This window comes from Phalacrocorax aristotelis, chromosome 4 (assembly GCF_949628215.1).
Source record: "Phalacrocorax aristotelis chromosome 4, bGulAri2.1, whole genome shotgun sequence".
Lineage (NCBI taxonomy): Eukaryota > Metazoa > Chordata > Aves > Suliformes > Phalacrocoracidae > Phalacrocorax > Phalacrocorax aristotelis.
Window position 1 is genome coordinate 29,352,661 of NC_134279.1, and position 16,383 is coordinate 29,369,043.

Genomic DNA, 16,383 nt, shown 5'->3' on the forward strand with positions numbered 1-16,383 from the left:
TAGTGAACAAGAGTAACCATTTTACTTTATTGCTAAATCGCTCACCTTCACAGATCATTGGTTCAATTGTGAATACATGACCTGGCTTCATGACTCCAACTGCCTTGTTTTCTGCAATAAAATAAACACTCAAGTTAGAAAAAAGCGATCCCATCTTAGTAAATGAATGAATCCTTGTCCTAGAAGAATACAGCAGGAATACTGTAAAGTCAGAAAAGCCCTTCAGAGATGGCTTGTTCACTTGTCCATTTTTAATTCTACATTAAAATTTCCTTTAGATCTTTCCTTCTCTCCCTCCTCCAACACTGCAATATTTACTCAAAGAACTTAAAATCAATTGCTGTCTTTCTCTCTCTCCAACAACTGGCTTTCAACTCCAGTTCTATAAAAACACTGAACAAATGTAATACAGGAATGTCTGCAGACTTCTATGATGAAAAACATCATTTAAAAAAAAAATCAATAAAAATAAGAAGCACTTAAGATATTCAGCGAAGGCTTGAAACTTCTTAATTTGTTTCCACTGAACCATTAGCTCCAATAAATTGTCAAAATATGACAGTGGTTAAGTAATCCTGTGATTCTATTCATGAAAGACACAGTGCCCCCCTCATTACTCTGGTAATGGGGTCATAGTAGTGTCAGGATGATAATGCTGTATTTCTTCAGCTAACATAAAAATGCAGAGAATTTCAAGGCATCCAGAACAATAATACTGGAACTTTTTGGTGTTCTATACACCAAAAATGTTTATGTGGAGGCACAAGAACTGATGCACAGCATGTCTCTAAGAGTGTAGTTCAACTGAAGAAAGGCTTCGGCCCTTTTCCTCTGCCCTGTTTCACCTTGAACAGCAGTGCAGCCTGGATCTGACTCAGCCTACCATATGAGAGCTGGAACAAACTCCAGTATTGCACAGGAACCGATAGCTCCAAGCTACTTTGCTGCCGTAGACAATTTGCGTCAATTTTACATACAGATTCCCCATTCCCCAGTCCACTCTGATTGTGTAAATTTTTTAAATCATCTAAATCACCTAGACACTGAAAATCTCAGATATCAAGCAAACACAACAGCAACCAGAACTTTTTTTTTTTTTTACTTAAAAGGTCTTCGCTTTATCTCCATCATCCACTGGTATTTCTTGCTCTCAGGACTTACATTTAAGTTTCTGGTCTTCTGCATCTGAACAAATTTTGTCCTTTATTCCCTGTAGTTTTCATGATTTTGTTAAATAATTTAAAGGCTTATAAAAAGAGCTTTTTGCTGCACAGTAAGCCAGAAATAAGCAGCAGCTTGCTCCCCCCTCAAGAGGCTTTAAGTCCCTCAGGTATTTCCACTTTGCTTTTGCTGTGAATCTGTATTTAAAAATACCAGGAAAAAACCCCAGCACCTTCCTATTTGGGAACAGACATTTTGGCTCTATTGAAAAAAAAAAAAAAGTCCAAAGTTCCCAACAGCCAGGAAAGACAGAAATTTCCTTTTCCTCAGATTGCATTACAATTGGTACAAAATGCCCTCCATCTCCAAAGAATCCAGATTTTCTTCATTTTACATGACAAAAAGTAAATACCAGGAATTGATATCCTTCTACTCTGTGATTAATAGATTTTCTCGGTTCTCTGAAAAAAAAAAAATTGGGGAAATTACAACATGAAGAGTCAGGGATCGCTTGATTATAATCTATAGCTATAACCTGTGTGAAAGCTCATTAGGAGATGGGAAGATGGAGGCGTCTGTCAGGTCTGAGGAAATAAAGGTCTTATCAGGGGACCTCTGCAGCTGAAGTGGGTGTGAGCTGTTCATCACTGCTTCGTGGTATTTATTCTATCTTTAGCTGTCCACTGGCACTTTAGCCTCTATCCTCTGCCTCTGTGGATGCTGTTTCTTAGTCCTGCTGGCAAAAATTGTCACAGGGCCATTGCCATTTCCAAAAATTAAAGCTGAGAAGCTGCTGCAAGAAGAGTCGTTCGTCCTCTGCCACAAACTATGAAGAAGTTTCTGGGAACACCCAATCACAACACAAGTGAAACATAACAGGATCCAGATTCAGGCACAACACCCATCTGTACCATTCAAAAAGCCTTTTATTTACATCTGGAAGTAGCATTAACTTTTTGCTTAGACCTCCTAAGAATTAAAACGTTTGCCTGTTCATGTCAGACAAGGTTACCTAAGGGATCAGTGGGAATTCAGGCAAAAGCATTGATCCCTTACCCAGTACAGATGAGAGCTTACACTAACCATTAGCGTAGGCACATATTGTCTCAGTGTGTAACATTCACTTCAATGAGGTTCATAAAGCATACTACGGTCCACAGTTTGGAAAAAAAAATTCACAAGTGCAAAAATGCTACCTTGATGGCTGTCAGGCAACAGCTACTTTTTTAGACTAGAAGCAAGAAGTAAATTGGGTGCATACATTGCAGACCACTCCTTGTCTACAGGACAACCCAAAGGGAGTGTTTACTCACTGGCATAATGAGGCACATTAGGGGCCGTATGGAAAAGTTTATGGATTCCATGTCCACAGTAGCTCCGAACCACTGAAAATCCGTTTGCTTGAGCGTGTTTCTGAATAATGTTTCCCAGTTCTCTGTACCGAACACCAGGTTTTACTGCAAAATTAAAGAGATACAGATGGAAGTTTATAGAGCTTTCTTTCAACATAACTAACCATCAAACACCATATAGGCTAATATCTCTGTACCACTTGTGGCTTGTGTGGCCATCTGTTCTAGTACTCAACTTCCTAGGATCACTTAATCCACCAAGTATAATATAACTGAGTGCAATAACATGACAGAGGGAGGAAACAGGCTCATGCAGAAGAGAAAATGAATGAGAAAGGAGAAAACCCCTTTGTCACAAGAACACTACTCTCTTCCTTTTGTGGATATAAGTGCTCATATATTAACAGGATGCTGAAGTTTGAAATTAAGGACAACAAAAGACTTTCAAAGTACTTGGTAACTTCTCATACCCAGAGTTGCAGTGCTTCTTTCAATGAAGATATTAACTGTATTTTAATACACACTTATCTATTTGCTACCATGTAAAAAGTGCACACGAGTAAGACTCAAAAATATTATACATGAAGGACCAAGAAGGGGAAAAAGAGACTAAACAGGTATCTCTACTCTTAGACAAGATTTTTAGTGGCAACGCTACAGCAAATAAGAATGTTCATATGCGGGACTAACTTTTTTGAAAACCCTTTTAGGAAGCCTTAAAGAGTTTGAAACAGATGAAAATGGTGTGAAAAGTTCACTGTGAGCACTTGGACAAGGGAGTAATAATACCACGAAAGCAACAATGCCTCACCTATCAGCTAATGAAGAGGCATACCAAAAGCAACCTTGAGCCACTAAAAACAAAAAAGAATCTAAATGATCATTCACGACCATTCACAACTCCCTGAATATATGCTGTTCCTTCAGGAGCCAGATGTTGGGTGGATATGTGGAGCCATCTTAAGCAGAGTTCACACACAGAGCTAAAACTTCACTGAAGCAAGCCATTTAGTTCAATTCTCTGCTAATGTAAACAACTACAACTTAAATCAGTCAGCTGAATTTACAGAAAAAAAACCCAAGAAATTTAGATTACTGGAATGTGCATCCTTTTCTCAAGATACAAAAAAAAAAGCCATGGTGGGGAAGAGAGGAAGTGTTAATCTGTTGGTTTCAAGCTAAGTAATTGTGAAGTAGTACCATCTCCTTTGGGCCTGACAATACCAACCAAGCAACTCATCTCAATGCAGCAAGGAGCACCCTGCTTCTCTCATACAACTCTCCAAGTTGTAGAGAGTTCTGCTGGTCCAACACCAAGAAATTAAGATGATTTAAACAGGGAAGAGGTGACCCTTTTTAACAGCTTTTTAACAGCTTTTTATCAGCTGAGACACTTGCTGCCAGAATTCCTACTATCAGGGAATGTCTAAAACCCATTAAAACCTGTTACAGATTCTAAAAAGTTGGCAAAGAAAAGTTACACTGAGAATTTAAATCTCATTATAATGAACACAAAGGTGAATTTCTGTCATAATTTCTGTCATCAAAGCCAGGATGTGAAAGATAAGAGACAACACATGTAACATTTGCTATAAAAATAAAGTACAGGAGCAAAGAGAAACATTCTGATTTAGCTCTGAAAAACAAAGCGGTCATTTCAGAACAGTAATCCCACGTAAGAGTTAATCTACATTCTTCACAGCTCAACTCTGCAGTATTTTCTTGATCACACAACAGATATGTAAGACATTGTTCATATGTTTTTTTGTCTCTACAGCTTGGCTAGCTATCTCCAAATTATTAACCAAAGAAAGTTGATTATAATTTTTTTTTCCATTTACTTTTGATTAAACACAAGTTTAAAGCCTTCACATATGGCATCTTAAACTTCAGTCTTTAGAGGCCATCAAGTAAGTAAATTTTGTTGGGAATTTTAAGAAGCAGCAGGGTTTAAAAGATACAGACGATACAAGTATTTCCAGGGAGATTTTTGTTTCATCATCTCCATTTCTCCAAGAGAACTTAGTATATTCCTTTGTGAATCAAGTTGAACGTGACATTGTCTAGCCACCTTTCTATCTCATTGTATGTCTCAATGAAGCTGTCCTGAGTTATATCTAAGCAACATAATTAAAGTTCTGTGGGTACTGGAGGATATGGATCTGTCTCAGCTGGCACACTCCCACAGCTGAAATTCAAGAGCTCATAATTAGCTTTATGAAATAATCATCAGGTTTGGCAGAGGTACATACAGAGATATGTTTAAGTGTTCAAACAGTGTTTTACCTTATTGGTTCACTGCACAACACCACACAAATTTTAAAAGTAGGAAGCCATACTTTGGTTTTCCAAAATACACTTTGTTCTTCACATTCTCTAAACTACTCAGATCAAGGGCATCTTACTGTCTAACAGTCCAAAAAGGCTGTTTCCATGTAAATATCATCATACGTGGATCAGCTCAGCTTCAATTACATTTTCCTTATCAACCCACATTTCAAATAAAAGTTGCAACCACCACCCACAGAACTGTGCCATTTGAAGAATCACTGCATTATACAATATACATCATCTGCTGGTGACACACACTAACGCTTCTGTGTTCTGCAACAGAAGTCACTTGTGATAGCAAATACGAGCACTCATGTTTGAGAGCCAAACCCATAATGCTTCAGGCCCTAGCCAGAGGGTTTACCTGCATCAATGGCTTGCATTAGGCACTCATAAGTTGTTTGGACAAGCCTCCTTGCACCCTCATCAACTTCTCCAACATAAAATGTCTCGTTCAGATCTCCATGGTAGCCATTACGATAGACGGTAATATCCACTGCAAAGAATACCAGACATACTGTAATATTAGCACTCTATTTCTCACTTCCTGTCTCTTGATTTGTGAAAGGACAGCAAACACATGCAAAAACATAGTATTGTAATTGTGCAGTTATAAGATTTCTTTGGAAGAATTCTAGATGTAAACTCTTCCAGCAGAATCAATTCTCTCTCTCATGCTTATCCTGTAGATTTTGTAGAATTAATTCATAAGATAGTGTTTTACTGGTCAATGGTTTGATTTAAAAAAGAAAAAAGGAAGAGAAAAACCCAACACCAATGCAACACACACAGAAAACAGATTATAAGCTTGCTCTGTGTAAATATAAAAACAGGAAGAGACGCTCTTTGCCCCATGGTGATTTACCTGGTTAAAATATTTTCTTAGAATCAGCTCAAGCACTAATAGGGGGAAATTAAATTTTAAAAAGGTATGTAATCATGTTTTAACTTCAGTAATTTCTATGCATGTTTAGATTAACCTGTGCAAAGATTGTAATGTCAAAACCCATTGCTTCCAGCCAAAAAGGTGAAATTTCTTGAACATTAAATACACAGCAACTTTCCAATAGTATTCCTGACTAAGAAAATACACCAAATTCCTTAAAACTTTTTTTCTTTCAAATAAAAGAATTTAAACATTCAGTATCAGGCAAAGAGCAAGAATGAAAAGGGCATGCTTAAGCAACCAAGGTTTAGAAAAACATATGAGTTTAGAATTACGTTGCAGCAAAACCCTAACTTGTTTGCTTTATGTATAAAGTTGTTTGTAAACCAAAACTGATATAACTCATTCCTGAAAAATAGCAGCACAAGTAGTTTTAATGAGAAAAATTTTTTTTTTTAGTTTAACTCATTCCAAAAAAAGATACGCTTTTTTGGGAGTAAGAACATCCATACAAGATACTTGTTGCAAATAGTCCTTTTACAAACATACAAACAGGCCTACCAGTTTAGACATAGCTGTCATCTATTCTAGTATCCTGTCTCTCAAAGCAGACGAGTCAAAAATTACAACCTCTTATTATATATAGTAAACACATATAAAATATTCCAAATTTGCATATCAAGTTGACTTCCTGTCATAGAATAGATACTTTTGTATTTAACAGACTTTGTCAGTAGTCTGGTAAGTCTAACAGCTGCTAGAGTACCAAAACCGCTAGAAGAGTTATTGAACTGCTACTCATGAAGAAACACATGCACAGACCCCCTCACAGGTAAAAATAGCCATGAAGGAAACGGTACTGAGCATTAATACTTTAGGAATATGGTGTATGAGCTGCTTAGAGAGACCAGTACAACCTCGATAGGAAAACGCGGGAAAAACATTGGTGCCAACAGTGAATCTGTACTGCTGGTGAACATTTAAGAATGAAGCTAAAACTGCACGAAAACAATACTGCCTGTTGTGGATGCAGGCATGTGCAGGGTTACCCTATACTCACTGCTCGATTGCATGGGAGCACTAGAAGATTTTACTAGATATATACACTGATCAATGTAACAACAGGACTGTATAGAAACCAGCACCCTGGTAACTTATCCAGTAAGTTTCTTGTGAACTGTACATCAGAGCTCCTTCGCACAGCACACAGAATACTTGCTGCAAAGAGGCTACCTCTTATAGGCCATGTGATTACAAGACTTTCTCTTGATGCTACCAGATTTGGCCAGAACATCTCACTTTGCAGAGAGATCCGCTTTGCTTAAAGATGTGCTCCCAGGAAACAGTATGATAACAATATATTATGATGCCCTGCTCGGAGCAAGGGGTTGGACTAGACATCACCTGCCAGTACCTTGTGGATGATGTTCTCCTGTGATTCTAAAAACATGTTTTGGAACCTGACATGGCCACCTTTTGCTTCCAGCAGGCTAAAAAGTTTTAAGTAAAGAGAAAGACAGGCACTTTATTGTTCACTGGGCACATTCCCTCCAAAGCACTTTTTCTACCTCCTCCTTTGTGCCCTGTTTTGTTCCTTTTCTAGAAGAGGCTTTGAGCCACTACCTTATCAAAAGGAAGCCTACAAGACTTAGAAGCCTTTTGAGCCCATGGGGAACGCGTGTTCAGGCCACAAAACGTGGACCACTTTGTAACAAGACCTACTCACCTACAAAAGAGTAAACTAGTTCTTCCTCATCAAAACAAAGCAGAAGGCTCAAAGCTTGGGCAAGCGCAGTCAGGGCAGGGATGTGAACAAAGGTATGACTAAATCCTCTTATAAAAGGTGTTTTTTAGTGCTGAGGTACAGCCATGGCATGCAAACAGTGGCGAGGTAAGGCACCATGTAGATGAAGCCACCCTAGTAAGCTTAACTGGGCTTCTTAGTTTGGACTCCAGCAATGCCAGAAAAGCTGGCAACAAGAGAGCTATGCAAAGCCATCACCTTCAAAATTAAAAAAAGATAAAGGAGCTTTGGCCAAAAGGTTACATATAGGCACCAGCTCCGGGCTATCAGCCAGACCAAACCTGACGTACAAAGGGCCAGCAATTATGAGGCTTGTTCTGTAAAGGCTGGTACCCACTGCATGGAGATGTAGACTTGGTAGCTGTTACTGCATGTTAATATATATCAAATATCTGACAATCTAAAAGGATTCCAACCTGCTTCTAGAGGTAGGCAAAACCTTAGGATATGCTGAGTGTTTATTTACGGATAAAAGAGAAAAAAAACAATGCAATGAACAACGGTGCAAATGTTTGTACAAAACATCATTAACTTTTTTTGAGAAAACAAAAACTGGTCAAGTAATTTATAAAAGTATCCTTCACCACCCAAGAAGGCATAAGTACCTTGAATACCATAAACAAAAAGCAGCTGGTACTGTTAGGCTGTGAGATGCTCAAAAAGAAGTGTCTGGTTTTAAATATGCAACTATACAATGCCTTACCATTAGGATCCTTTACATCATCATAATTGCCATGTCCATAGCAAAATCCTAAAGATCTAGAGCCATCTAATTAAGAATTCACACAGAACAAATCCAGTTGAACAATTCAATATACATTTCATTCACTATTTATAGAGTCTGGAACAACTGGAACCCAACCCACAAGTGGAATACTGAGGCACTACACTACTACACAGACCAGGGCAGAAGAATTATAAAGCTCTTAAGTGGACCAAATTTCAAAATTATTTTATTAAATAAACTCATTCATTTAAGTATGTAAAGAGCAGAGGTTAATTGGTAAATGAGAACAAAAAGCCGCTCTTAGGAAGCTATTCCAATCATGCTGCCTGCTAGTGAAACCTCACCTTACTGCGTGGTTTAACTTGACAGAAGGTAGAAGTGGTGAAGGTTAATTTTCATAGCACTTACCATTAACAATATCTCCTTCCTGCAATGGCCTCCTGTCAGGAATTCCATGGCAGATCACTTCATTCACTGACGTACAACACGACTTAGGGAAATTATAATAATTCAGAGGGGAAGGATAGCAATTCCTTGCAATACAAGCCTAATTAAGAAAATACAATTTTCACTTTACATTAGTAAGTTTTGTACAAAGAAAAAACATACACACAACAGATTTACAATAAGAATGATAGGTTGAGAAGCAGTGACTCTTGAAAATAAGATTCTTCAAGCATTTTTTGGCATTACGGTATTTTGTTATGCTTTGCATTTCTTACCAGGAAGAAAGCAAAGCTTCTTCAATTTTGTTTCTACTCATTTTTGTGTTCAACTACCACTGCTGAAATATTCAGGTTTAAAACAACTTATGACAATATTTATTCAGTTAAAAATTACAGATATTGGTCTGTATCAACAATCTGCCATGCAAATGTTCCAAAGACTGCTGAGGAGGCATAACACCATTTTAACTACTAGTTGTTCATATTAGACATTATGCATAAGAAAATAATATAGTGCTTAATGAAGTTCAACAGAAACCTCTGGCCTAATCAAAAAAAAGTACGTTCCTTACAATCTTGGGTCAGCAGCTGCAAATACAGATAAAAAGAACAGCAACCAGAAAGCTCTCTAACAAACTTAACTATACCAAAATCATTGCCTGCCCCATAGTGCATGCAATTCAGACCAGTTTTCCCCAGGGTACTCAGCCCCCTGAGCTAGAAGGCAGCGTCAGATCACAGATTAAACCCCCCATATTCCAGGAGGAAGCAGTTTACAACCTGCTGCTCCACCTGGACACTCACAAGACTATGGAGTCGGATGGGATTAACCCAAGAATACTGAGGGAGCTGGCAGAGGAGCTCGCCAAGCCACTCTCCATCATTTATCAGCAGTCCTGGTTAGCAGGGGAGGTCCCAGATGACTGGAGGCTTGCTGATGTGACACCCATCTACAAGAAGGGCTGGAAGGAGGATCTGGGGAACTACAGGCCTGTCAGCCTAACCTCGGTGGTAGGTAAGGTTATGGAGTGGTTCATCTTCAGTGAGCTCACCAGGCAAGTGCAGGACAACCAGGGGACAGCATGGCTTCAAGAAAGGCAGGCCCTGCCTGACCAACCTGATCTCCCCTTCTACGACCAGCTGACCTCCCTAGTGGATGAGGGAAAGGCTGTGGATGTTGTCTACCTGGACTTTAGCAAAGCCTTTGACACTGTCTCCCACAGCATCCTCCTAGAGAACCTGGGAGCTCATGGCTGGGTAAAAAACAGGGTGGATGGCCAAGCCCAGAAAGTTGTGGTGAACGGAGCTAAATCCAGTTGGTGGCTGGTCACGAGTGGGGTTCCCCAGGGCTCAGTGTTGGGGCCAGTCTTGTTTAATATCTTTATCAATGATCTGGAGGAGGGGATTGAATGCACCCTCAGTAAGTTTGCAGATGACACCAAGTTGGGTGGGAGTGTTGATCTGCTCGAGGGTAGGAAGGCTCTGCAGAGGGATCTGGACATGCTGGATCGATGGGCCGAGGCCAACTGTACGAGGTTTAACAAGGCCAATTGTCAGGTCCTGCACTTGGGTCACAACAACCCCATGCAAGGCTCCAGGCTTGGGGAAGAGCAGCTGGAAAGCTGCATGGCGGAGAAGGACCTGGGGATGCTGGTCAACAGCCAGCTGAACATGAGTCAGCAATGTGCCCAGGTGTCCAAGAAGGCCAACAGCATCCTGGCTTGTATCAGGAACAGTGTGGCCAGCAGGAGTAGGGAAGTGATCATGCCCCAGTACTTGGCACTGGTGAGGCTGCACCTCAAACACTCTTCAGTTTTGGGCCCCTCAGTACAAGACAGACATTGAGGTGCTGGTGCGTATCCAGAGAAGGGCAACAAAACTGGTGAAGTGTCTGGAAAGCACATCTTAAGAGGAGCAGCTGAGGGATCTGGGGTTGTTTAGCCTGGAGAAGAGGAGGCTGAGGGATGACCTTATCGCTCTCTACAACTACCTGAAAGGAGGTGGTAGTGAGGTGGGGTTTGGTCTCTTCTCCCAGGTCACTAGTGATAGGACAAGAGAAAATGGCCTCAAGCTGCGCCAGGGGAGGTTTAGATTGGATATGAGGAAAAATTTCTTCACTGAAAGAGTGGTCAGGCATTGGAACAGGCTGCCCAGAGAGGTGGTGGAGTCACCATCCCTGGAGGTGTTCAAAAAGTATGTAGATGTTGCACTCCAGGGCATGGTTTAGGAGGCGTGGGGGTGTTGGGTCGACTGTTGGACTTGATGATCATGGAGGTCTTTTCCACCCTTAATGATTCTATAATTCTAAGTATCCTCCATTATCAGTTTACATGCCTTATAGAGATGACAGCAAAGAAAAACAAAAATTACACAATTCAAGTCTCTTCAAATAGTTACACCAGGAAAATACTTGAACATGTATTTCAAATACTTCACTGGATTGTGGCTTTAGCTTGCCTGACTGTATCAAACATCTTGTTTCAATTCTCTCTCAGGCTTCTCAGTTCTGATTCCCAATCATAAATAATTAAACTTTCTCCTCTGTATGTCTTAACCAACACCACAGAGCACAACAAGTGCACGGCCTACATATGATGTTTTTTATATAATGGTATCTGTGGAGCAAAAAGGCTTTAGAAGAAATAAAATTATGTGATGTTAACTGAGAAAACAGGTGAAGAAACTTAAAAGGGAATCTGAAGCTGGAAATCATGGGAGGAGCTGATACAGAGAGTGGCCCAGGAGTTCCTAACTCATTTTGAACCTACCATTGCACTGTAACATCTGCATTACCCACTAGCTTCTAATTGGGAAACAGTTCAAAATAAAGAAAAGGAATTCATGCAACCACAAAGAAAACCACACAACTATAATTCAAAAATAAAGAGGTAGAAGAAAGCACTTATTAACACCAGAACAACAATAAAATAACCTTACTAAATGGACAGCGTGATCAATTTCTTCAGTAGTTACACCTGCTTTCACCATCATGGCAGCAACATCCAATACCTCTCTAGCAAGCTGCAAACGAAACAAAAGTACTGTTTTAAAACAACACCAGGACTACTCCCTATATGGTTAGCAACCCATTTTCTACAGCTACACTGAGATGGGCTAGGAAAGCCTGTTAGACTGGGGCTCTAGGAAGACTTCGAGATGTCTACAGTTTATATTACTAAGCCACTGCTGCAAGATTTTAAAATACCCCAATTAAGATTTGGACCACAATTTCCTTGAATACCATAAACTTAAATCAGACTACCTAAATACATTTCAAAGTTTGACTTTATGCATGAGGAAATTATTACAATTGAACAACTCTTTTTCAAAAATTGTTAGGGACGGGGCTTTGTTTTGCTTTTTAGTTTTTACTTAGTACTAACTCTAGGAGGGGAAAAAGTTCTATTCTCATTTATGCACTATAAAATATATTCCTAACAGTAACATTTCAGCCAGGTAACAACAAGCCATAAAACATCAGTCATGTTTCTGCTTGCAGAATAGCTTACTGTGAACTGGGAGTCACAAGGAGAGAAAAAGCAAAAAAATACCAAATATCCCAAACTATTATTCAGTGCTCAAAAGTGGTTCAAAAGTTTGTACTCTCAAATGTGCTGTCTCAAACTGGTAAAATCACTATAGATTTTTAAAGAATAAAGGCACTTTGTAACAAAAACCAAACCCCTCTTACCCTACAAACTACTCGCATCCCTTCTATATCCTCAGATGAGAGTATTTTTATTTGAGAGGTTCCTTTTAAAGCCTGTTCTGATTCAGACATTCCTGGAAAGAAAAAAAGGGGAAGGAGAAAAAAGAAAAAAAAAAAAGCCCTATGTTATATAGAGGAGTAATTGCTTCACATGTCCAATCAAGGAACTAACTTAGCTTACCAATGGCAATAAAAGTACATACTTTCTCAGCACAGACAAAGTAACAAACCCACCAAATCATACCATTATCATCATTATCCAAATTAATTTTAATTCATAAGCCTTCAACAATATTGTAATGCCCACATGTGCTCAGGATGCCCATTCACTTACTGCAGAAAACCATCATGTCCAGTTAGTCTAAACACAACCTTAAAAGTCAGTTTTACAATGAAATTATTTTATTAATAGAAAAGTATTTTTTTATTTTTCCCTTTTTAAAAAGCTGCTTTGGAGATAATAAATAGTAATAAATAATATTCTAAAAGAGCCAAAAATGATTATATAAGCTTGTGAACCTCTAGTTATACTATTGCAATAATCAGCTGATGAAAGCATATAAATTCTTCCTACCAAATTTCGTGCAAGCTCAGTTTTACAGTTGAACGACCCCCTAAAAGACAGTGTTTTGTGTTGTTTAAATATTTACATTCTGTGAAGAATAACTAAAAAAATGGTTGAAGATTTAAAAATAGTTTCAACAGACTTTATACAGCTTTTTGGGGAAATGTAAAGCACCAATACCGATATAAGAAGGGGAAAATACCAAAATAAATCGATAAGCAAGTAATTTTGAATGCATTCCCTCTGTGTCAAAAAACAGCTGAAACTTAGATATCAGTTTTCTTTTGGGGGTTGCTTACTGCAGCTTTGTTTGGTTTTGTTATTTTATAACACATTTCAATAGATACACTGATGTCACTGAGAATGGCTTAGCAGAATTCATCTGTGACAGCCAACTTATTGCTGTTTGTTATGAAGTTAACCACAGGCCTAGGACTTGCATGGGTTTTTACTTTTCTTCCCTGAACGCCTTTGAAAGATAACACGTTACAAACTCTGGACCTCAAAAAAATACTTGTAACCATTATTACTGGTAAGTTAATGGGGGGAAGAAGAGGTAGAGCAAGAAGAACAGATAAAAGAAGAGGTTCCCTTCGCCAGTATCTCAGTCATGCTTTAAAGGTTTTTTCAAATAAAAGAAAAACAGAAAGCAAACATAACGCTCCGTAACTGTGATTTGTTTCAAGTTACCTAGCGGGTGATCAGCATAATCCGGTCTCTGAATATAACTTGGCACAGGTCTTGTTGGCGTCTAAATAAATCATAGTCAAAGCTGGTTAGGTTGCAAGAATACTTACTATAGTCACAGAAACAGACACTTGTGAAACAAAATTAAACACAGTGAAATATGGCTAATTCCACTTAGAAAAAGTTGTGAAGTATTCTAACACTCCAAAACAGTTCCTATTTTCCTGTCTCAAAGATGCTGCTTTTACTTTTTATGCTTTCATATTTTACACCCTCTAATAGCCAGCTTCACAGCTTTGTAAAAATCAAACCTTTATGTGTCAAGCAAATCAAACTGATTTTATAACGTATTATCCCTGTTACATTGTAGTGTTTACTCTGCTGCTTTCCAGACTGCAAATGCACTGGTTCCAAATACGTCCTTCCTCTCTCTAGTTATCAGTGTCTATTAGCAAGATTGTTATTTCACCCTAGTCATTAGCACTTTTAATTACAGTTTCATTCGCATCAATCCTACAGCAGTCAGAAGACAAAAACGCAAATGTTCTGCAATAACACTGCTACGTTACTTGGCTGGTGACATATCCAAAACACCCTTTCTCCAACGACAGTCACAAACACAGAGCTCAGGCTCTGTTAATCTGTTCTCTGATGAGCCCATAACAGATGGAGAAGACTACAGAGAGGATGCCACAGAGGCAGCATTTCTAGCGTACAAGTAGAAAAGACACATGTAAATAAAATGCTGTTATTCATGTAAAAACTTTGGCTTATTCGATGTACAAACTTGTACCAATTTAAAAATACAGCTATACTGAGGTCATCTTCTAAACCCACCTGTCACAGCTGAAGACGTTACTGACCTCAGTTATTCTTCACCATTCCAGTCCTGGAGATTACTATTAACCTCTGTTCCTGCAGCAGAGCTGTTCACCAGCTTACTCACCAGGTTATTTCAAACCAGTTACATAAAATAATATAAAACCATTTATTTAAATTCTAAATTAATTCCCCTGAGTTTTTCTGAAACAGACTGCTCCATTATTGGTGAGAACAGTAAACGGCTAGGAGAAGGCATCGCCTGACCTAGAAGCAGCTTTTTGCAGAATAAATGTCAAAATGTACAGCCAAAAGGTATGAGCTTAAGCCTGTTATTGATGCTTGTTACCTCATGGGCACTTCCTTCATTTTAAATACGCCAAGAGACACATCAAGTTGAATCAAAATGAACGACAATAAGGACAGATTCATGCATGTTCTTGTCATCAGGTTCAGATTGTTTAAGAAGCTTTCCTCTCTCAGCTAAAATGTGGGAGGTAATCAGGTCAGGACTGGTCCATTGGTTGCTACAGAATGTAGCAGCACTGGAGTAGAGTGGGACCTATTGCTTACCAGTGGATAGTGTGGCCTGAGTTTACCAGTATATCGATAACCAGACCAGGGATTTGTGTTAACGTCACCTTCCAGGGTCCAAGAGGAAACCTCACGCTTAGCTTTTTCATCTTCTGAAAAGACAAAAAGAAGAAGAAAAAAAAAAAAAACAAATAAAAGTTGCAGCAGCAAAATAAGCCCTACTAAGAACCGTGGGATCCAGCAAGTGACTTAGAAATACATATGTCTGGATTTAACTCTTTCTGGCATTTTAGATACTGATATATGAAAGTGTAAGTAGCAATTACCTTTTTGTATTGCCCATAACTATTTCACAATCAAAATTCGCATCCTGCCAGCTCTATCTTTATGCAACAGCAAACTGGGGAATGTCAGGACAGCAGTACTGAATGCACGAAGTGTAGTCATTATTTAAGTTGCTCTTCATTTGTTGTTCTAAAACAGTTCTGTGCTTGTTTTCATTCTTGGGAAGAAGCATATTTCTACAGAAACACTCATTATCCCCCCAATTAGCACTCTTGCACTGTAGATTAATGTTTCTTTTCTGTGATATCTTGTAGCATTCAGTGACAGAAATGACCTGGGGTGGGAAGGAGGGTATCCAACTGCTAGTTTCAATATATGGAGCCTGCTGCCCCTCCAGATCTGATGGAGACAGTGTGGGTGCTGCCTTTTCTACATTTCAGGACAAGCACTACATGCACCTTACAAAATGGTCCCATTCTGCTGGAGGTTCCCAGCATTCTCCACCTTGTGAAATTCATGTCTGATGTGGTCCAGTGACTGACTTCATTCACAAATACACAGTCCTAACAAGGCAGATTGAAGGTGTTTACATCAAGGATTGAAGCAAGTAGATTGTAAGCATTACCAAATATTTACTCAGAAAGAGAATGCAAGCATTAAGAAAGAGCACGGTAGCATTAATCTTTAACTTATATCCCGATAACTTCAGTTTGTTTTCTCTTCTTGTGAGTTATAAGAACAAAGAGATGGCACAGCAAGCCCTAACATGAGTTCCTCGGAGTCTCTGTCACTGAGAACTGAGCCATCTGCTCACATGACATTCAGTTTAGATAAACCACTAAGAAATAATTTAAACATCCAAAGTTTTAAAGAAGCGATATTTTGGATTCCCTTGAGATGCTTCAGTAGTTTGTTGCATTGAGGTCTTGAGGGCTATCAGAACCAAGCCAGCTCAGCTTGGGCTCAGCAGTTATCCATGAAGCCAACACCACCATGAGTTTAGTGGAATCATTTTAAAAAAAATGCTGTCAGATAAACAACAGCATTAGAAGACTGCACCAGAGGGTTACTAGAACT

General features: G+C 39.0%; 1 protein-coding gene across 1 annotated transcript in view; it reads right to left on the bottom strand.

The window, feature by feature from the left end:
- Window positions 1-16,383, bottom strand: part of METAP1 (methionyl aminopeptidase 1) — a 30,255-nt gene that overhangs the window by 2,246 nt on the left and 11,626 nt on the right. Inside the window, exons 3-10 of the mRNA XM_075090780.1 lie at window positions 15,061-15,173; window positions 13,672-13,732; window positions 12,399-12,490; window positions 11,645-11,728; window positions 8,670-8,808; window positions 5,209-5,340; window positions 2,475-2,618; window positions 46-111 (exon numbers count right to left, since the gene is read on the bottom strand). Coding sequence (XP_074946881.1) covers window positions 46-111; window positions 2,475-2,618; window positions 5,209-5,340; window positions 8,670-8,808; window positions 11,645-11,728; window positions 12,399-12,490; window positions 13,672-13,732; window positions 15,061-15,173 — 831 coding nt within the window. The remainder of the gene's footprint in view (window positions 1-45; window positions 112-2,474; window positions 2,619-5,208; window positions 5,341-8,669; window positions 8,809-11,644; window positions 11,729-12,398; window positions 12,491-13,671; window positions 13,733-15,060; window positions 15,174-16,383) is intronic.